The sequence below is a fragment of the Ahaetulla prasina genome, chromosome 3 (genome assembly GCF_028640845.1).
Source record: "Ahaetulla prasina isolate Xishuangbanna chromosome 3, ASM2864084v1, whole genome shotgun sequence".
Lineage (NCBI taxonomy): Eukaryota > Metazoa > Chordata > Lepidosauria > Squamata > Colubridae > Ahaetulla > Ahaetulla prasina.
This window is the reverse complement of record NC_080541.1, coordinates 206,862,220-206,884,173: the sequence shown is the minus strand read 5'-3', so window position 1 is coordinate 206,884,173 and position 21,954 is coordinate 206,862,220. Positions and strand designations below refer to the sequence as shown.

The following is a 21,954-nucleotide window of genomic DNA, read 5'->3' as shown; positions in this document are numbered from 1 at the left end:
GTGAGTTCAAAGAAACGTTTCAAAACCACTTTTTCCATTGCTGAATGTGATAAGCCATTTCTGTGTGTCTTGGCATTAAAACATGCAAACAGCTTTCTTTTTGGGGTAGTGGGAACATGAATCTCTTGTGCTGGCTGAACTCTGGCAGTTTCTTCTACCTCTTCCATAAAACTTTTATTGGTATAAATGATTCAGTGTGTGTCTGCTCAACTGTGGGTGGAGGAACACGGTGGCTACCTGTACAGCATTTTTGGAATTGTTAACAGTGAAGCTGACATTTACTCTTATAATAAGTGAATTATTAAAAAAAAAAAAAAGGCCGCCTTGCTTTTCTCTATAAAGTTGCCATTTACTTATATAAAGTTTTTGTTTAAAAACCTGATGAGTGATCGTCAAAGCAAGCTTAATTAGTAGTTTAACTACTAGCTACAAATATCTCAAAATACTGCTTTTCAAAGACTGCTCCTTCCTATAGTTCACGTTTTGAAGTTTTGCTGAGGCAGTATTTCCTGCAGTCATGGATAAGTTATTTTCTGAATAACTATTCAGAAAATAGGTGAATTACCGGATTAAGCACTTTACTCCTGTTTTAACAGCATAGGAGTTCACACTTTTTTTTTATTTTAGCGAACAAGACAGTGATTGTGGTTCTTTTCAAGTATTTCTTTCCCACCAGCTTCGTCATTTGGCTTTTAAAGTTAAACGATGAATCAAAATGCATTGCAAAATTAAGAATGCTGTTATGTACTGTTTGGATCATTTTATGCATCCTGTGAAATAACAACAAAGCGACTTTGCTGGTCAGGAAGGTTCTCCAGTAGAACTCCCTTGTATAATAGCAGACTAGAGGCAAATTGGTCTTAAAGCCAAATCTGTTTTCAGTGATCCAGCCACTGATCCATCAGCATGATTGAGCTGACTGTCAGTGCATTTGGCGGGGTGGGGGAGCAGGGCTTGAGTGCTGTGGCCCAGTAACATCAGGAGCCTATGTCAGACCATCTGATGGACTTCCACAAGCTATTCTTTGAGCCACACTGCATTAAGGTAAAAATAAAGCCACCTTTTATTGAATTAAGTTCACGATCACTGCATGGGTGTGTTCATATAGTTTTCTTGACAGCATTTCAGAGGTGATTTGACATTGTCACCACTGGAACATTTTTTAGATTTTCTATCCAGTTTACTTTTGGGAGGATTTGTCGGTGGATTTGTCCTTTCCAAGTACTAATCAGGTCCAGCTATTTCAAGATGAGCCATAGTGGCTTGATGCTGCCACCAGTTGTGACTTATGTTTTACTGGAACTTATAAACAGAAAAGCAAGAACACTGATGATTGAAAAAAGAATAAAAGGTGGGAAAGGTAGATAAGAACATGGGAAGAACCTGGCAATCATTTGCCTGCAGAAGCAAGCAAACATTTAGTGTTCCGACTCCATTCTGATATTTAAAAAACGTTACAATCATGGTGACGGGACCTGATTAAAATTATGGTGATTTTAACCTTTTTTAAGATACTTTTGGCCTGGATAATTGAGTTTTCAATGGCAGATTACATTCTGAGTTTTAAACGTTTTCTCTTTGAGGGTTACACAAATCATAGTTATAATGTAGTGGCATTAAAACTTCAATCCATTTAGGTAGAAGTATTGGCGTTTGGGAAAGAAATTGCTTGTTTTAAAATACATTTTTGTCCCTTGTTTTGCCATCAGGAATACAAAAAAAAAAAAAAGTAAATCAGACAATTATGGGTTTATACATGCTATGGCATAGTGCAGTGATGGCTAACCTTTTTGCCGTTGCGTGCCAAAAGTGGGGGGAGTGCAGGGGGGGTCACGCATGTGTGTGCCCACACCCATAATTCAATTTGCCCCGCCCCCCTCCGCATGCACGCGCGGCACCCCCGCATGCTTCCCCCACTTTTCGCACACGATGGCACGGTGAGCCTGGTAGGCCTGTGTTTTGCCTTCCCCAAGCTCTAGAGCCTTTCTAGGAGCCTGGGGAGGGCAAAAACGGCCTCCCCACCCCCTGGAGGCCCTCTGGAGGCTGGTAATGGCCCATTTGCCCCAGAGAGCCCAAAAATCAGCTGGCTAGTGTGCGCATGTGCGCTGGAGCTGAGCTAGGGTAACACTCGCGTGCCCACTGATATGGCTCCGCATGCTACCTGTGGCACGTGTGCCATAGGTTCGACATCACGGGCATAGTGTTTCTCAACCGTGGCATGTTGGTGATGTGTGTGCTTCAACATCCAGAATTCCCCACCCAGCATAACTGGCCGAGCAATTCTGGGAGTTGAAGTCCTGACATCTTCAGGTTGCCAAGGTTGAGAAACAGTCTTATAGCAGCTAGGGAGCTACTTGTGAACCGTGGGTTGTCAGTGCTTCTGCTAGTAGAACAGGAGACAGTGGAATCTCCATTTGCTGGAGTACAAGCAAGGATCTAAGCAATTCTTCCAAGGCTGAAGGCGACACTCTCAGTTGCCAAAACAATGATGCTGTGTTTTGCAAGCCAAATGAGATTAAAGAACGAATTCACACACTTTACATCTCAACCAACTTACTTCGGTTTCTCACTTTCACCTTTCTCACAAACAAACAACCCAAAATACATCTGAGAATGAGGAAAGGAGCCTGTATCTAGATAAGATCTTCTGAGAAAGACCTGAATAAACACAAAATTAAAATTATCTTCGGGAGGGTCTGCTGCGGTTAGCATTGCATAGCTCATTTTCTTGCATTATGTGTTTGCTACTGCCAGTCATTACAGTTCTGATATCAGTAAGAAAATACTGCTGCACCAAGTGTTGCATTTAAGATGCAAAATACTCTGTTTCATTTGCCTTCCCCACGTCTTAAGGTGCCCTCCCTGAGTTCCCCCCCCCACTAAAAATACTGTATTTTATTCCTCTAATAGCTTACAAAAGAGGGAAAGATGCCTATCCAGTCATTGCTTGCAAATTCATTGATTATGAATTTTAATGTAAAGAAGAGATTTTTATTTCCACAGCGTTTCTGCTAAGAACAACACATCTTCATTGTACACTCAGGTAGTCTTCAACTTAGGACAACCATTGGGAATGTCAGAATTCCCATTGCCCAACAGGGCAGTTGTTGAGTGAGTTGCACCCAATTTTATGACCTTTTTTTTGCCGTGGTCATTAAGCAAATCCAGCTTCCCACATTCCACTTGCTTGTCGGAAGCCAGCCGGGGAGGTCACAAATGGTGATCAATGTATCTCTGGGATGCTACAACCATAATAAATACATGCTGGTTGACAAGCCCCTGAGCAAGTAACTGTGGGGAGACTGCAACAGTTGTAAGTGCAAGGACTGGTTGTAAATCACATTTTTTTCAGTGCAGTTTTAACTTCCAACAGTCACTAAACAAATGGCTGTAAATTGAGCACCATGAGTATAGTGTTCTTTCATCCCTTCCAATGTCAACCCAGCTCAAGATATCAGCCTATTTACAGTTCCATGCAGCCATCCTTCCTTATGAGCATTTCCCCCCATGGTAACCATTCTATCAGTTTGAGAACGGATTTTTCAGCCTTTCCCTGATAATGAAAATATTAATTTTGCCACATGAGGGAGCAGTCAAAGAAAAAACTAGCTCGGTGAAATTAATACAGAGTCTTATTATGGGTTTCTTAGCATATATGACATGACAAAGCAATACTGTTTCCAGGATTTCTGATGTGGATACATGCAGGGGTGGGATTCTACCGGTTTGGGAGAACTGGGCCTGCCCGTCTGCCCTTGAACTTTATTTACCTATATCTTCGCAGCTGATTAGTGCAGCAGAGCGGATAGCCGTGCTTTAGCTATTCCCTAGCATTAACACGGAAGGTGACTTTTCGTTCAATTGCGTACATGTGCAAAGCATACAATCACTGAACCGGTTGTTAAGCCGGTAGGATACCACCACTGGATACATGTCCTTCACTTTTTGCAGAAGTAGAAAATACACTTACCGCTCTTCCTCTGGAAGTGCTTCCCACAATATTGTTTCATTTGTATACCACATAATTGAAATAAATAATATTGTCAACCTTGAAGTAAACCCAGCTGAGGCCATCTTGGAGGCTTCAGGGTTGCCAGAAAGCAGAAGAAGGGACAGGGACAGTGGGGGAAATAGCTAGATGGGGTTTTGTAGCCAAAACAAAAAAGCTTTCCTGTGGGAACCAAGGACATTCTGACAGGTAGCTGGCCAGAGGAGGAGTGAAGTAACCAAGCAACCAACCAACATTTTGATTGGACAGCGTGACCAGTAACTTGGGGGAAAGGAGAAACATTTACTTTTTAATTAGGTGAAAGCCGTGGGAACTTTCAGAGTCATTTTTCACCAGTTGTGACAATATGATGTATCCAATAAATTGTCCTTTGAGGAATTTGCCTGCCTCAGAGTTTTGCTTTCTATAGGTTCATTACTTGGAATGCTGACATAATAGATTCTCTCCATTCCTAACTATCTTCCTGTGTTCAGTGGTCAGGTAGTGATATCAGCAAAAGAATTTTGGGGAAGCTTGAGTGATTTGGGATCTTTTCTACTTAACATCTGGATTTAAGTCCGTTCAAGGTTAGAAAATGGTGATGACATCTATAGGGCTACTTGCAAGGATTTTCCAATTTATTTCCGCAGACTTACAAGGTTTCCTAAAGCTAACAATATTTTAGCAGTTGCTGCCATTGCTCAAAAATCACCCTTTCTCCACCTGATCTTAACAGAAGCAATGGATGGCATGCTCCAGAATTCCCAGCTGGAGGAGCCTATCCAGGCTAATGGGAAATTCTACAATCGCAATAAAGCTGGGAATGTTGAAATTGGTAAAGACCATCATAGTTGTTCTCCTGAGCACATAGCTACTTGAAAAGCGGTACTATAGTTAGTCCTCAGCTTACAACCACAATTCAGCCTAAAATTTCTGTTGCTAAATGAGACAGTTAAGTGAATAATAAAATAATAAAATTGAATAATAAAAATAAAAAGTGAGTTGCTCCTCATTTAATGACCTTTTTGCCATAGCAATAGCACTTAGACTTATATATCACTTTATAGCGCTTTACAGCCCTAAACGATTTACAGAGTCAGTATATTGCCCCCAACAATCTGGGTCCTCATTTTACCCACCTCGGAAGGATGGAAGGCTGAGTCAAGCTTGAGCCTGGTAGGATTTGAACTGCCAAATTGCAGGCAGCCGGCAGAAGTAGCCTGCAGTACTGCACTCTAACCACTGCGCCACTGAGGCTCTTGTTAAGCAGATCACTACATTTGTTAAGTGAATCATGTGATGGTTAAGCGATCTGGCTTCCCCCATCCACTCTGCTTGTCAGAAACCAACCGAGAAGGTTGCAAATGGTGATCACATGACCCCAGGATGGAGCAACTGTCATAAATATATGCCAGTTCCCGAGTATCCAAATTTTGATCATGTGACCATGAGAATGCAGCAGTGCTCATTAGTGTGAAAACTGGTCATAGTCATTTTTTTAGTCACAGTCATAAGTGTAAAAAACAATCATAGTCGCTATTTTCAGTGCTGCTGTAACTTTATTGAACAAATGGTTCAATTCAAGTCAAGAATCGCCTATAGATCCAAACCTGGGAAAGCAAAATGGTAGGCGCCAATTCTGCCAATGCCTTTAAGACAGCTAATCCTTATCTAGGAGGTCTGTCAGGAGAAACGGTGATCTGGAAAGCAAGTCATCCATGTTTGATTCACTAGCCTTGTCTTTGTCCTAGGACAGGGGTCTCCAAACTTGGCAATTTTAAGATTTGTGGACTTCAACTCCCAGAATTCCTCAGCCAGCCCTGAAAAGTTCGAGTCCACAAGTCTTAAAAGTTGCCAAAATTGGAGACCTGTGTCCTAGGATAATTCACAAATTGCTCTATAGCAGGCATAGAGATTGGACAAAGACTGTCTCCATTCCTGTGTATTTCAATCCTGTAAGTCAGGGCAGGGGTGGGTTCTACTTACCTTTACTACCGGTTTGCAACCGGTTCGCTTGCTTTGCTCATGCACACGTGCTTCTACGCATGCACAGATTGTCAATTATGACATCTGGGCAGGTGGGCAGAGCCTCCTGCCGCTTTTACTACCGGTTCTAAAGAACCTGACAGAACTGAGAGCAACCCACCACTGAGCCAGGGGTCTCCAACCCTGGAAACTTTTTAAGACTTGTAGACTTTTAATTCCCAGAATTCCTCAGCCAGCCATGACTGGCTGAGGAATTCTGGGAGTTGAAGTCTACAAGTCTTAAAGTTGCCACAGTTGTAGACTCCTGCTGCAAGCTCATCCCATGAAGGCCTCTTGCTTTTCTGGTCCATGGTGTCATCCCACTCAGATCTTTTCTCTCTTTCTGATGTCTTTCCAGGAAGTCCACAGGATACCCCAGGTGACAGAGGTGAAATGAATGCCAAAAGATGTCGGACTGAAGAAACCCATGTCTGTGACAAATGCTGTGCTGAGTTCTTTGACCTCACCGAACTACTCGAGCATAAGAAAAATTGCACTAAAACACCACCTGTCCTCATCATGAATGACAGTGAAGGGGTGGTGCCCTTAGAAGCCTTCCCTGACAGCTCTGTGGAGACTTTTCCAACCAGCCAAATGGATGGTAGGCTGGCTGAGGAGAGTCACGTAAAGAGCTGCCCAGCTTTGCCAGAAAAGAGAGAAGAGAAAGCTGGATCTGAACCTTCAGGAGTGACGTATCTAAAAACAGAGCCTTCCGTTGCCTCCGCAACTCAAGGGCTAAGCTTTCTCCCCAAACCCAAAGTACCAAACACTAATGTGACTTTGCAAACTATACATGGCACTAAAGTGGCTGTCAACCAGTGTACCTCAGAGTCTCTCCCTCCCTCCATGGCTGGCCTCAGTGCCATCCCGATGATCCTGGAGCAGTTGATGTGCCTACAGCAGCAGCAACTCCAACAACTCCAGCTGACGGAGCAGATCCGCATCCAAATTGCCATGATGGCCCCCCATGTCCTACATCCCTCCGCTGCTGCTGCAGAACCCCTCAAAGCTTTGGGGGCTCATATGTCCCAGCAGCTGTCGGCTGCTGTTGCTTTAATTGGACAGAAAGCCGGGAATCCAAGCCTATCCCTCGAATCCTTGAAGCAAGGCAAACTACCTCATTCAAATATCGCTATTCCGACAGCCGTCTCAGTGGCCGGGGGGCTTGCTCCTGCCCTGTCCTTGAAGCCTGATGCGGGTCGAAGCTTGCCAGGTTCCGTGTCTCGCTTCCTGGGCCCTTTGCTACCTCAGTCCTCCAGCTCAGCCGTTTTCCAGAATCCCCTTTCCACTGCCTCCCCAGCCAGCGACCCCTCAAAGAAGGCGAAAGGGAAAGTAGCAAGTGTGAGCGTCCCTGAAAGTAAACTGAGCCAGGAGGAGTCCTTCTTCAAACACAAGTGCAAGTTTTGCGGCAAAGTCTTTGGCAACGACAGCGCTCTGCAGATCCACCTCCGTTCCCACACCGGGGAGAGGCCCTACAAGTGCAACATTTGTGGCAATCGTTTCACCACCAAAGGCAATCTGAAAGTGCATTTCCAGCGGCATAAAGACAAATACCCTCATATCAAAATGAATCCTTATCCTGTGCCTGAACACCTAGATAATGTGCCCACCAGCACCGGCATACCTTATGGCATGTCTGTCCCGCTAGATGAATCTAATCTCATTGTGGATTCCAAACCTATTCTGACCACCCTGCCTGGCTCCGTAGGCTCAGCCTTGCCACCACCAAACACTTCCAACCCCACAAGTAGCAAGGATCCTTCTACCAATACACTTCTAAGCGATGCCCAGCCTAGACCTTCCCCAGAAAGTGAAGGAGATTCTTCATCGGGTCCGGCCAGTCATGAATCAGGAGCTGAGCAGAACCAGAGCTCTCCGCAGGCTGGCTGCAGTGGGAGCGCTTTCCACGGATGCCGGGTTGGCGAGCAAGGCTCTGAAACAACAAAGCTCCAGCAGCTGGTGGAGAACATTGACAAAGCCACCACTGACCCCAATGAGTGCTTGATCTGCCATAGAGTTCTCAGTTGCCAGAGCTCCCTCAAAATGCATTACCGCACTCACACGGGAGAGAGGCCCTTCAAGTGCAAGATTTGCGGCCGTGCTTTTTCCACCAAAGGCAACCTCAAAACACACTACGGCGTGCACAGGGCAAATACTCCCCTGAAGATGCAGCATTCCTGTCCCATCTGCCAAAAGAAATTTACAAATGCAGTGGTGCTACAGCAGCATATTCGCATGCATATGGGAGGGCAGATTCCCAATACTCCAGTGGCAGAAAACACCCATGATAACAACGATACGGAGACCACTTCAGCTGAGAACAACGGAGATCCCTGTTGCTTAGAGATCAACGAAAGCATGGAAATGGATGAAGACTTGGAAACACCTCATGGCCCAAACCATTCTTCTAAATCTTGCAATGCTCAAGCTGATCCGACAACGTCTGTTTCTGCCAGTATTTCAGCGCTAGAAAACCATATGAAGATGGTGAATTCGGCTCTGACTTTGCAGCGACAGAGCAGTTTGAAGTCGAGTGATAATGGATCTGCGGAGAGCGATGCCATGACCAATGATTCTTCCTCAGTGGCCGGTGATCTGGACTATCAAAACGGTAGCCGTAGCCCCATCACCTCTGAATCGACTTCCTTCCTGGCCATGTCTCCAACCAACAGTCAAGCAGAGAGCACCAGATCAAAGTCACCATGTTTTAGTATTCAAGAAGACGGAATAGTGGGAAGTAAGGCTGAAGGCCCTGAAGTCACACCGACAGAAAGAGAACGGGCTTTGGATCTAACATATGGCAACATTGGTCGAAAAGTGATCAAAGAGGAACCTGGGTTATACTTTCAAAATGGAGAATATGGTGAGTCACTTTAAAGGGAAGCAATTACTGTGAAATTGATTCTCTTTTTAATACATGGATGGAGGTAAATGTTTGTTGTCTATGCCAGGACAGCCAATCTCCCAGATCAGAAAATTTTACTTTTTTTTATTTATTTGCATTTATATCCCGCCCTTCTCCGAAGACTCAGGGCGGCTTACACTATGTCAAGCAACATCTTCATCCATTTGTATATTATATACAAAGTTAACTTATTGCCCCCAACAATCTGGGTCCTCATTTTACCTACCTTATAAAGGATGGAAGGCTGAGTCAACCTTGGGCCTGGTGGGACTTGAACCTGCAGTAATTGCAAGCAGCTGCTGTTAATAACAGGCTGCATTAGTCTGTTGAGCCACCAGAGGCCCTTCATAAATCAGATTTACTTCATAAATCTGAGTTCAATTCATCCTCCCATTGGCCATAATTTTGTCTAGTGTCTAATATATGAGGAATATTGACTGTGAAAAATGACACCTACCTATCTGATCAAAATCAGTTGCTCTTGAAACCTAGGAACAACTCCATAGCTCTCACCAAAGAGGTGAGATCGCAATCGGTACCTGTCTTGTTTCCACGGCTGTCTTGTTCCCTTCCTTCCCTTGTGTTCTCTGCCATGATTTTCAGGGGCAGCAATATTAAATCTGAAGTCAGCGTTGCTAAAGAAAGTATAATACAAAATTCACTTTATAAATGACAGGTAAACGAAATATGAATTTGTTTCCTAGGCAAAAAAACTCTTTTATTTCTAGTTTTCTTTTACATCCGATTACTTAAAATCACTTAAAATAAAACTCGTGGCTTTGGAACAAGTGGGAAGGTACTGCTACTCAACGTGGCATCATATCGCTGTTTTTGAATTATTTAACTACAATTTTTCTCGATGGGATGGGAGCTGTTATCACATTATCCAAGCAACATCCTGTTGAAGGCTGGCTTCTTGCACTAAATGATACAGAATTATAAATCAAAGTAGGAATCTTGTCTTGTCTTGTTTCTTTTATGCATCACCAAAAAAAAAAAAAAGGAAATGCACCCACCCCAAAAGAGCAAAAGCAGAATTGTATGGGCTCTAATTTATACATCATGTTCTAACGTTTCACACCAGGCTGAAGAAGATGTTGATTTGTTCACCAGTTGCATCTGGCATTTGGCTGCTAAATGCTGATGGTGAATTGCAAGAGTCTTGCTGTTCTCTCTTTAACTAGACTTAGCTGGCAGGCAGCCCTTCACTTATAGAATAACAGCCCTGCCAACAGAAAATTGTCCTCTGTAAAACAGGATATATATAGCTATTCTTCTTTCCTCTAACTTGAACAGTTTGCTTGGTAGTTAATACGCATATCAGGAAAATATATGTTCTTCAGTGTAAACAGTGACTGGGTTCATAAAGCATGTTAAGCCATGATGAGGTTTGTTTGGTTTTGGTTTAGACCAAAGTGTGAAATTAACAATTATGGATTGTAAAATGTGGTTTATAACTTATTGTTAGTGAATCCCATCAAAAGTATCTGTTCAACTAACTATAGTCAAGCAAACTATGACTTAGCAGGCTGTGCAAACTAGAGTTCTGTTCAGATTTGATTCAAAGTTTGAATTTCCATTAGAACTGATTTTTCTGAGTAAGTTCATTGCTTCAGATCAAATGGTCAGCTTCAGTTAGGTGCTTCCAAGTAAGTAAGGGGAGACATGATAGCAGTGTTCCAATATCTCAGGGGTTGCCACAAAGAAGAGGGAGTCAGGCTGTTCTCCAAAGCACCTGAGGTTAGAACAAGAAGCAATGGGTGGAAACTGATCAAAGAAAGAAGCAACTTAGAACTAAGGAGAAATTTCCTGACAGTTTAGAACAATTAATAAGTGGAACGACTTGCCTGCAGAAGTTGTGAATGCTCCAACACTGGAAATTTTTAAGAAAATGTTGGATAACCATCTGACTGAGATGGTGTAGGGTTTCCTGCCTGGGCAGGGGGTTGGACTAGAAGGCCTCCAAGGTCCCTTCCAACTCTGTTGTTATATTATATTATATTAAGTTCAATTACTATTCAGACCTGTTCAGAATTTGCAGTGAAGTTTTGAACCTATTTGGTTTTTCAATTTGAACTGAATCTAGTGCACCCATCCGGACTCTCTAGTGTGAACCCAGTAATTTGCCTGCTGAAACATGACAGATGAATGGGCATTTCAGAGGGTCCACTAATTTAAAAATGACACATCGATTCAAATTATTAGCTCAGTTTATTTTCTCCTGCCACCCCCATTCCCCTCCCCGCCATCTTTTGCAAGCTTTTCTTGAATAGCTGAAATGGTTTGTGTGAATTCCAATCAGGAAAAAAATATTTGGCCAAAATTATAGTTGTAAAATTGAGCAGATTTAGTTTAAATCTGCTAATCTGCTATTATGCTGAAGTCATGGAACTTCATGGCTAGCTGGCTGGCTGGGGCCTTACTAGTCCTTGCCCAAGTCCTGGCTAGCATTCAGACCAGTGGTGGGTTTCAAATTTTTTTACTATCAGTTCTGTGGGCGTGGCTTGGTGAGCATGGCATGGCTTGGTGGGCATGGCTTGGTGGGCATGGTAAGGGAAGGATACTGTAAAATCTCCATTCCCTCCCCAATCCAGAGGAAGGTTACTACAAAATCCCCATTTCCTCCCGATCAGCTGGGAATTGGGAGGCAGAGAGTAGATGGTGGTGGGGCCAATCAGAATTTTTACTACTGGTTCTCCGAACTACTCAAAATTTCCACTACTAGTTCTCCAGAACTGGTCAGAACCTGCTGAAACCCACCTCTGACTGAGTTAAGTGCCCTGTACTAAACCCAGCCATGTGAAATGTGAATTCTGGCTTTCTTGGTTTGGAGGAAAGATGGGTTTAGAAAAAAAACATTACGCTACTGTGATGTATTCAGAAACATTGTTCAGCTTTTAAAAGCCTGCATAATTGATATTTGTGGGTATCATCAGTTATGACCTACATTTGGTGGGTCCCTGAGAGAGCTACTTTCTCTGCTGTGACACCCACCTTATGGAAAATTAGATTAAATTAGATTACTCCCATTGCTTTTGATCTTTTTTTTTAAAGCCTCAAGACCTACTTATGCTGCCAGGCCTGAGGCTCCCAGCGAACTAGAGATTTGTCTCAATGGTTCCATTGCCAGGAAGGCATTTTATACTCCCTTCGCCTATTGTTAGGTGATATTTTTCCCTTTATGCTTATTAAGGTGCCTTCTTTACATTTTCATCTATTTTTATATTGGCTGTTTTATCATTGTGTACTGCCCAGAGTCCGCTTTGGCGAGATGGGCAGCTGTACAAATCTGATAGATAGATAAATAAACAAATACTTAACTGGAATTAAATGGAAGGGCAAACCTGCCAGTATACGGTGTTGTTTAGCACAGTGTATTTAATTCCGTTTGGACACCGGCCAACTCCTACTGACTCACAAAGTAATATAAAAATGAATACGACACCCAAACAAAATGACACCAAGGCAAAATATACAGACACAGAAATAACAAACCTGGGACTCCATCTGTCTTAATCCAAGATCTGGGAGAAGAGCCCAGTCTTTATAGAACAGGGGTCTTCAACCTTGGCAACTTTAAGTCTGGAGGACTTCAACTCCCAGAATTCCCCAGCCAGCTTTGCTGGGGAATTCTGGGAGTTGAAGTCCTCCAGACTTAAAGTTGCCAAGGTTGGAGACCCCTGTTATGGAACACTTGAGAAGGTGGGAGCCACATGGATTTCAGGGGAGCGGGGTCTCCTTCCCAAAGGTTTCTTGAGTTCTGATAGATGACATTGTTTAATTGGAAGCACCCCCAGTATGCCAACTCTGGTGGCATATGCCAACTGGGTAGAATCCGTGGGACAGGGAAGCAATTCCTCCCAAGTACATTTAGTCCTTGACTTAACAATTCATTTACAGACTATTCAAAGTTACAACGGCACTGAAGAAACTGACCATTTTTATAGTTTTTATGACCATTTTTCACAGCTGCAACCTTAGCAGCATCCCCATGTTCATACGATCAAAATTTAGATGCTTGGCAATTAGTTCATACTTATGGCCATTGCTGTGTCCCAATAGGTCATGTGATTCCCCTCTTGCAACCTTCTGACATGCAAAGTTAGAAGGGGAAGCCAGTTTCACTTAACAAATGTATTACTAACTAATCCACTGCCGTGATTCACTTAACAAATGTGTCAAGGAAGTTCCTAAAATGGGGTAAAACTCACTTAAACAAATGTCTCACTTAACAACAGAAATTTGGGGCTCAGTTGTGGTCGTAAGTCAAAGACTACCTATAACCTGTTCCTATGCCATAAAGACTGTCAACTCTGAAGCTGGCCTGACGGAGGTCATTTTTGAGGCTTCAGTGTTGCTACAGTGGAGCCGAAGGATAGGGGGAGGGGAAAATAGAGATATTTGGGGTTTTGTAGCCAAAACACAATAGTTTCTCCAGGGAACCAAGGACGTTCCAACACAGGTGGCTGAAGAGAGGAGGAGTGAAATTACCTAACAGCTGGCTAGCATCTAGATTGGACAATGTGACTTATTGTTTGGGGGAAAAGGAAACTTTCACTTTTTAATTAGGTGAAAACCGCAGGAACTCTCAGAGTTGGTTTTCACCAGTCTGTGCCAATATGATGTCTCCAAATAAAATTGTTCTTTGAGGAATCGACCTGCCTCAGAGTTCTGTTTGCTATGGGTGTATTACTTGGAACACTGATGTAGACTTTATAGGTTGTAACCAGCATCTTGAATTGCACTCCAGAAGCAGACTGGCAACCAGTGTGGCTTGCAGAGCAAAGAGATCAGATGGCCATACTGAGGCATGCCCATAAATGCCTTCCACTGCTGTATTATGAGCCAACTAAGGCTTTTAAGTGATTTTCAAGGGAAGCCCCATCTAAAGTGCATTGGGGCAACTAAGGGATGAGAGTAACGGAATGTCTGGATGACCTTGAGGAAAGGAGAAAAGGTGCCAGCTTCCCAGGGTTTGACATCATATCAACAACCTGTTCCATTGAAGGGTTTTGCTGGGATAAGTGCATATCCCATACTGTCAAATATGACCTATCTAGTGGCATTGAGGGAAGCGAGACGTGGCTACGTCTCCTCCCTCATTGCGTCGGCAGATAACCGCCCAGCCGCCCTGTTTCGGGTGACTCGCTCTCTCCTTCAACAGGGAGAGTGGGATGACCCGTTGCAGGGACGTGCCGAGGAGTTTAGTGGTTATCGTTCAGCTTCGGGATGGTCTGGATCAAAATTGGGTGGATCCCGGTGAGAGGTCAGAGAGCTGTCTTGTTGAGACCGTTTGGGATGAGTTTGATCCTGTGGCTCCTGAGGACATGGACAGGTTATTGGGGAGGTTGAATGCCACCACATGTTTACTGGACCCGTACCCCTCCTGGCTGGTATTGGCCACGCAGGAGGTGACACGAGGCTGGCTCCAGGGGATTACTAATGCTTCTTTGCTGGAGGGGGTCTTCCCTGCCGCCTTGAAAGAGGCGGTGGTAAGGCCTCTCCTCCAGAAGCCTTCCCTGGACCCAGCTATTTTAGGTAACTATCGTCCGGTCTCCAACCTTCGCTTTGCGGCAAAGGTTGTAGAGAGTGTGGTGGCATGTCAATTACCCCAGTACCTGGATGAAACTGTCTATCTAGACCCGTTCCAGTCTGGCTTCCGGCCCGGATACAGCACGGAGACGGCTTTGGTCGCGTTGGTTGATGATCTCTGGAGGGCCAGGGATAGGGGTTACTCCTCTGCCTTGGTCCTATTAGACCTCTCAGCGGCTTTTGATACCATCGACCATGGTATCCTGCTGCACCGGTTGGAGGGACTGGGAGTGGGAGGCACTGTTTATCGGTGGTTCTCCTCCTATCTCTCTGACCAGTCGCAGACGGTGTTGACAGGAGGGCAGAGGTCGACCCCGAGACATCTCACTTGTGCGGTGCCGCAGGGGTCGATTCTCTTGTCCCTCCTGTTCAACATCTATATGAAGCCGCTGGGTGAGATCATCAGTGGTTTCGGTGTGAGGTATCAACTGTACGCTGATGATACTCAGCTGTACTTTTCCACACCAGGCCACCCCAACGAAGCTGTCGAAATGCTGTCCCGGTGTCTGGAGGCCGTACGGGTCTGGATGGGGAGAAACAGGCTCAAGCTCAATCCCTCCAAGACAGAGTGGCTGTGGATGCCAGCACCCCGGTACAGTCAGCTGCAGCCACGGCTGACTGTTGGGGGCGAGTCATTGGCCCCAATGGAAAGGGTGCGCAACTTGGGCGTTCTCCTGGATGGACGGCTGTCTTTTGAAGACCATTTGATGGCCGTCTCCAGGAGAGCTTTTTACCAGGTTCGCCTGGTTCGCCAGTTGCGCCCCTTCCTAGACCGGGATGCCCTATGCACAGTCACTCATGTTCTCGTGACATCTCGCCTGGATTACTGCAATGCTCTCTGCATGGGGCTTCCCTTGAGGAGCACCCGGAGGCTCCAGTTAGTCCAGAATGCGGCTGCGCGGGTGATAGAGGGAGCCCCTCGTGTCACCATGTGACAGCTCCTGCGCAGACTGCACTGGCTACCTGTGGCCTTCCGGGTGCGCTTCAAGGTTTTGGTAACCATCTTCAAAGCGCTCCATGGCTTGGGGCCGGGTTACTTACGGGACCGTCTGCTGCCACCGACTGCCTCCCACCGACCCGTGCACTTTCACAGGGAGGGACTCCTTGGGGTGCCGTCCGCCAGGCAGTGCCGACTGGCGACACCCGGGGGAAGGGCCTTCTCTGTGGGGGCTCCCACCCTCTGGAATGAACTTCCCCCGGGACTCCGTCAACTTCCCGACCTTCGAACCTTTCGCCGCGAGCTTAAGACACATCTATTTATTTGCGCAGGACTGGGCTAGGATTTTAATTTTAATTTAGTTTTTAATGGGGTTTTATTATTTTGTTTTATAAATTTTAAATTCGGCCTTATTTAATAGTTTTTTAATTAATGTTTTATCTTGTATTTATATTTGTGTATTTGTGTTTTAATAGGCTGTAAACCGCCCTGAGTCCCTTGGGAGATAGGGCGGTATAAAAATGCGATTAAATAAAATAAAAATAAATAAATAATAAATAAATCCTGTCCTCAACTCACAATTCATTTAACAACTGTTCAAAGTTATGATGACCCTGGGAAAAAAAGGGGACTTCTGACAAGCCTTTGCACTTTTGCCTCTGATCAAAATCTGAGTATTTGGCAATTGGCATATATTTGCATCATCCTGGGGTCTCCCCATTGGCATTTGCGGCTTTCCCAGGGGGCTTCTGAGAAGCAAAGTCAGTGCGGGAAAGCCAGATTCATTTAACAGCCATGTGATTTGTTTAACAACTGCAGCAAAACAGGTGGTAAATTGGGCGTGACTCATTTAACAACCGCACGGCTTAGTGATGAAAGTTCTGGCTCCAATTTTGGTCATACATCAAGGATTATCTACATACACCTTAAGTTTTCACCCCACAAATTCCTAATTATTTTCATCTCCATCAGGTCTTTTCTATATGACTTGTTCATATTCACTCAGTTATTTGCTTTTTTTAAAGCTTTTTTATTTTTTAACACACAGACATCAACATACAATGCATTTTTTCTGAAAAGAATATTGGCCAGGTTCCATATTCATACAACTTTTAGTTATCTTCCAACACATCTTATATGTTTACATTTTTATTTTCCTTCTTTTATTTATGATGTATAATCTAATCTTACCCTTCATCCTGAATTCTAATCATTTATCAACGTTTTTCTTCCCCCCGCCCTTCTTACTCCCTTTAAATTAAACCCTTTATTTCCCAGTTAGTATTTGTAATCTTTTATATATACTACTTATCAAACATCAGAATCAGTCATGTATTTGCAGTTCAATAACAGTTCATACAGTAATAGCCATAGTCGAAAAAGAAAAAGAAAAGAAAAATTCCATTTATCTTCATAGTATAATTTCTAATACTTTACGTAAATGCCATAGTTACATTTAAAGACTTTTTATAGTTTCAAATTCCATATTTGTCAGCTATCTCTTTTTTCTCTTTCTCCTCCCCCCACCCTTTTTTCCCCTCTTAAAATCCTTTACTTTCTTTGCTTGTCCTATATTTCCATCCACTCTCCTCCTATTATTTGCTTTGAATAATAAAATTGGATTTGGGGAATTTTTATGAAACTTGCAGTATAGACAACACATCAACACACCTTTTATCTTTTTGTTCTTCAGGCCGGAGCAGCATTCACCCATCATTTATCAGAGCACCACCAGCTCTCATAAAAATGGAGATGTCTAGCGATCGCCCCATCAGCACCAGCCATTTTATTGCCCCTCCTGTATTATCACCCAGTGTGCCTCCTCTACTGGTGCCACCCCATCGCCGTACAGCTAAGCAGCATATCTGCACTACATGTGGTAAGAACTTCTCCTCAGCAAGTGCTCTTCAGATCCATGAGCGGACTCACACGGGGGAAAAGCCATTTGCGTGCACCATCTGTGGAAGAGCTTTTACCACAAAGGGGAATCTCAAGGTGAGCAGTTTAAAGGCAACAATATGTCTGTTCAGCTCCTTCTTCACTATCGGCCTTAGGTTGTTATAGATACTACAGGATGACATCTCATATTCATGAAATGTTCTCAACTCTTCCCAAAGGTGCTCTTTTAAAGAGGCAACTGGATTTTCTGGTTTTTCTTTGAAGACGTTTTGTTTTTCATCCAAGAAGCTTCTTTAGATGTGACTGGATGGTGAGGAATGGAAGGATTTATACTCCTTCCTGAGGAAGCTTCTTGGATGAGAAGCAAAACATCTTCAAAGAAAAACCAGAAAGTCCAGTTGTCTTATGAAAAAAAATCACCTTTGGGACAACCATGACCTGGATGACTGAGAATCTCCATAGACGTTCTCATCACTTGTTTCTCCTCCTCATGATCCCAAAGGTGCTTTTTCAAGAGGCAACTGGTTCTGGTTTTCTGGTTTTTCTCTGAAGGCGTTTTGCTTCTCATCCAAGATGCTTCTTCAGGTCTTCTTGGATGAGAAGCAAAACATCTCCAAAGAAAAACCAGAAAGTCCAGTTGCCTCTTGAAAAAGCACCTTTAGGACAACCATGACCTGGATGACTGAGAATCTCCATAGACATCTTCCTTGTGATGGACTCATGCCAGCACCTCTTTTCTCTTTAATTGCATACTTGCAATTAAAGGACACATGGGACAAGTTACATGTTGAGGACAGGCAACATTTTCCCCCCATGGAGATTACATATTACACATCCTTGGATAATGGATAAGAGTATGTGATAGTAGGGCTACAAGCCACCAACGGATGAGGCAGAAGTGGGTGGGTATACTCCTTAGGAGCCGGGGTGGTGCAGTGGTTAGAGTGCAGAACTGTAGGCTACTTCAGTTGACTGCTAGCTGCAGTTCGGCAGTTCAAATCTCACTGGCTCAAGGTTGACTCAGCCTTCCATCCTTCCGAGGTGGGTAAAATGAGGACCCAGATTGTTGGGGGCAATATGCTGACTCTGTAAACTGCTTAGAGAGGGCTGGAAAGTAGTTTACAGAGAAACGGTATATAAGTCTAAGTGCTGTTGCTGTTGCTATTTTTCAATTTAAGAAACAGTTAGCTATCACCAGAGGTCTGAATTGCAGAGGAACCTTCAAACCAGATTCTGGGCCAGAATAAAACTCTGGGATGGTAGAAATTGAGGGAGGGAGTTTTACTCAATATGTCATGGTAGCCACTGTCCCTGAGCAAGGATTTGAATCTTGCATATCCATTCGTTTTAGTTTTAGTTCTTCCAGTTTTGCCCAGATGCATACCCACAGAAGACTAATGTTGACATTCTTTTCCATAAGGTCCATGTTGGAACTCACATGTGGAACAATTCTGCCAGACGTGGAAGAAGACTGTCCATTGATAACCCGATGGCTTTGCTTGGCAATGATTCAAAGAAGGTATCAGAAATGTTCCCTAAAGATGCAGTGAGCCCTTCGGTGAGCCTTGATCCATCGGCATGGAACCAGTATGCTGCAGTACTCAGTAATGGCTTAGCCATGAAAACCAATGAGATCTCTGTGATCCAAAGTGGAGGCATCCGTTCTCTTCCAAACACCACTGGGGGAAGTCCAGTGATCAATTTAGCAATGAATTCTGCCACCGTTTCCAAGATGGATAGTTCCCAGGCTGTGATTGGCTCAGAGATGGAGAAGCCGAGCAGCACTGCTGAAGACAATGTGCCAAAACACCAATTCCCTCACTTCATAGAAGAGAACAAAATTGCTGTTAATTGAAAACCAGAATGCTTGAAAGGTGGCAGGATGGATTTTTTTAAAAAAATCACTATCGGAATATCTATATCTATATCTATATATTTTTAAGAGATGACACCGCAAGTATCCTTATTTTCTTACTGACGTGCAAATGATTCTAAGGCTGTCTATGGAAGAGTTGCCCAGAGTACAATCATGTCCGTGTTTTGTGCAAAACAAAAGTGAAGCCAGTTGAGGATCCTCCTTTTTTCTATGCGGGTCTTGCAAGATTCTTCTTACGTGGGAAATGTCAACTTGTAAAAAACCTTCAATGTTTTACAATGTGAAATTCCAAAGGTTATAACATTTACCTCAATTTTTTTTCTTTTCTTTTCTTTTTGTTTGCTTATTTGTTTTTGTGGAGATGGCTTAAGTTAGAAACCATTTGGGGGATTTGAGCAGAATAGAAGCAAATCTCTTGATATTTTGGAGCGAGGAAGGGGATTGGCACTCATGGAATTCGTGACTGATGACATGGAAAGTAATTATGCGGGTAAAATATCTTAGAATGCCATCTTCCCTTTTTCATTCGTTTTGTTTGTTTTTCATTTGATGCGGTTTTGAATGTAATAGTGTTACGATGCCTGTTGGACATGAGGATCTGATATACACAGAACCCTGTTTTTTAAAAAAACAAAACTGAATGTTTAAACAGGCACACTGTTGGCCATTGTACACCTTAAATGCTCTGTATCGATTACTGCTGCTTATTTAAAGACTACATCATTGTACATGCACCACCTACAGTGCCAAAAAAGTCTTGACTCTTTGTGGCTGTGTGTTGCTTTCCTCCTACCCATCCCAATATGCAGACAGAGGCCTACTGTTGAAGGGAAATCCAATCCTAGCAAGACTTGAGTTTTTGCTGTTTCTGCCATTTCTCTTCAGATTCTCAGGTGATGATTTTGAAAGCAGATTACTTCGTGAATGGAAATCTTCCCCACAAGTTTGTTCTTTCTCTGCCACTATCCCTCACCTCCACTTTATGGAAGGGAGTTTGCCTAAATCTGTATTTAAAATGAAGTAAGTGTTTCATCCGTCTTTGTTGTGTGTGAGAGACAACATTTCCACTTTAGCAATTCAGGGCTGTACTCCAGCAAAGACATATATATTCCTATGTGAGTTTTGACTTCTCGTACTGCAAGACTGAATCATTTCTATTTTGCCAGAAGAGGAGACTTTGTGGGCAGCCCTACATTTTCTCTGGACATTTATCTATTTGTAGTTCTTAGGGGAGAAAGCCTGGAAAAAAAATCTCAATGTGGCATTTGTACTGTATGAAGGTTGCTGGAAAGGTCTTCTGGATTCTAAGTTATCTACCTCATTATTATTATTTTTTTATTATTAATTTGTTTATGGTAGTGTTAAGTTCTATTTTTCTAGACAATAACCACTGTGTCAAACTTGAGATCCAGACAGAAACTACTGTGCACTATTTCAAGCCAAAATAAGATATGTTTGTAGGGATAGTTGAAGATGTTTAGAGGTGTGTTTCATGGAGTGGAGGGGGGAGTTGTGTTTAGTCCACCCACCTCCATTCTCTTTTCATCAGCAGGATCTGCCTGTGTGTTAGTTGCATTGGAAAACTGAACAAAGATTTGGAGATTAAGAGAACTTGAATGAAAATGTGGCTTTTTCCAACTTTAAAGTCCAGCTTCGCTCATGCAGAAGGTCTATGAAACAATGTGGATGTATAATAATATTTTTTCTAAAAACAAAACAAAACACCAATGTGGTTGCACCTGAACTATTGTATGTGTGTAATGTCTCCAGTTCTATATATTTTTTTAATTATTATAATTTGCTTAGGATCAGTTTTTGCCAAGTTGTGCCTTTCCACCTGAACTTTGTAAAGTAAGAACACAAACTGTTTACACTGTAAAATGGATCTTGTTATGTGGAACATGCCAAAGGTGCATCCCGAGAATAATCTGTCTTTCTGCATTGTGAATGTTTGGACGATTTAAGCAATTCTGCGTAGGATTATATTTTGTTTGTTTATTTGGACTATCTACTGATGCATTTCTGTTGATATGAGAATAAATCTCTTGATAATTTTTTTCACATGATGCAGCCAAATCTTCATTTTTGCAGCATGACCGTATATAGTTCACTAGAGAAACTTCAACTGCATTAAAAAAAACACTTAAAAAGTGCATGCTGCCAGGTGGTGTGTGTTGTTTTTTTTTGCTTTATGTGGTTTACAAGTATTTATATCCAATATAAATACAATCAAAACATGTAAAAGGCATTACAAATGTCTTAGAATTTACAAGGCATTACAAATGTAAAGGTTCCTCCCTTTACATATAACACAATGAGAGGACAGGCACTATGAAAAGGCACAATTATCTGTTGATGTTCAATGAATACCTGGCAGGAACTGCAAAGATAATTCAATAAGATCTAGCAACTTGGGAGGGACTTTCCAGGCATACAGAGTCTTGGAAAGAGTTTGGTCCCCAGCTATTAAAGCTTTATCCATCATAATGAGAGTCTTGAGTTTTGTTTGAAAGTTTCAGCAGAGGAATGATGACAAAATGCACGACTACATTGTTATGTAAATGCCACAGTTTACATACTTGGGACCAGTTCAATTTTTTTTATTACTGGTTCTGTGGGTGTGGCTTGGTGGGCGTGGCTGGGGAAGGATACTGCAAAATCTCCATTTTCACCTCACTCCAGGGAAAGGATACTGTAAAATCCCCATTCCCTCCCCACCCCATTAACCTGCT

General features: G+C 43.1%; 1 protein-coding gene across 1 annotated transcript in view; it reads left to right on the top strand.

The window, feature by feature from the left end:
• SALL4 (spalt like transcription factor 4) overlaps positions 1 to 21,219 on the top strand; it is a 38,042-nt gene extending 16,823 nt beyond the window's left edge. Inside the window, exons 2-4 of the mRNA XM_058176381.1 lie at positions 6,372 to 8,876; positions 17,141 to 17,442; positions 18,767 to 21,219. Of these exons, the coding sequence (XP_058032364.1) occupies positions 6,372 to 8,876; positions 17,141 to 17,442; positions 18,767 to 19,201 (3,242 nt within the window). The 3' untranslated portion in view covers positions 19,202 to 21,219. The remainder of the gene's footprint in view (positions 1 to 6,371; positions 8,877 to 17,140; positions 17,443 to 18,766) is intronic.
• Positions 21,220 to 21,954: the final 735 nt, after the last annotated feature.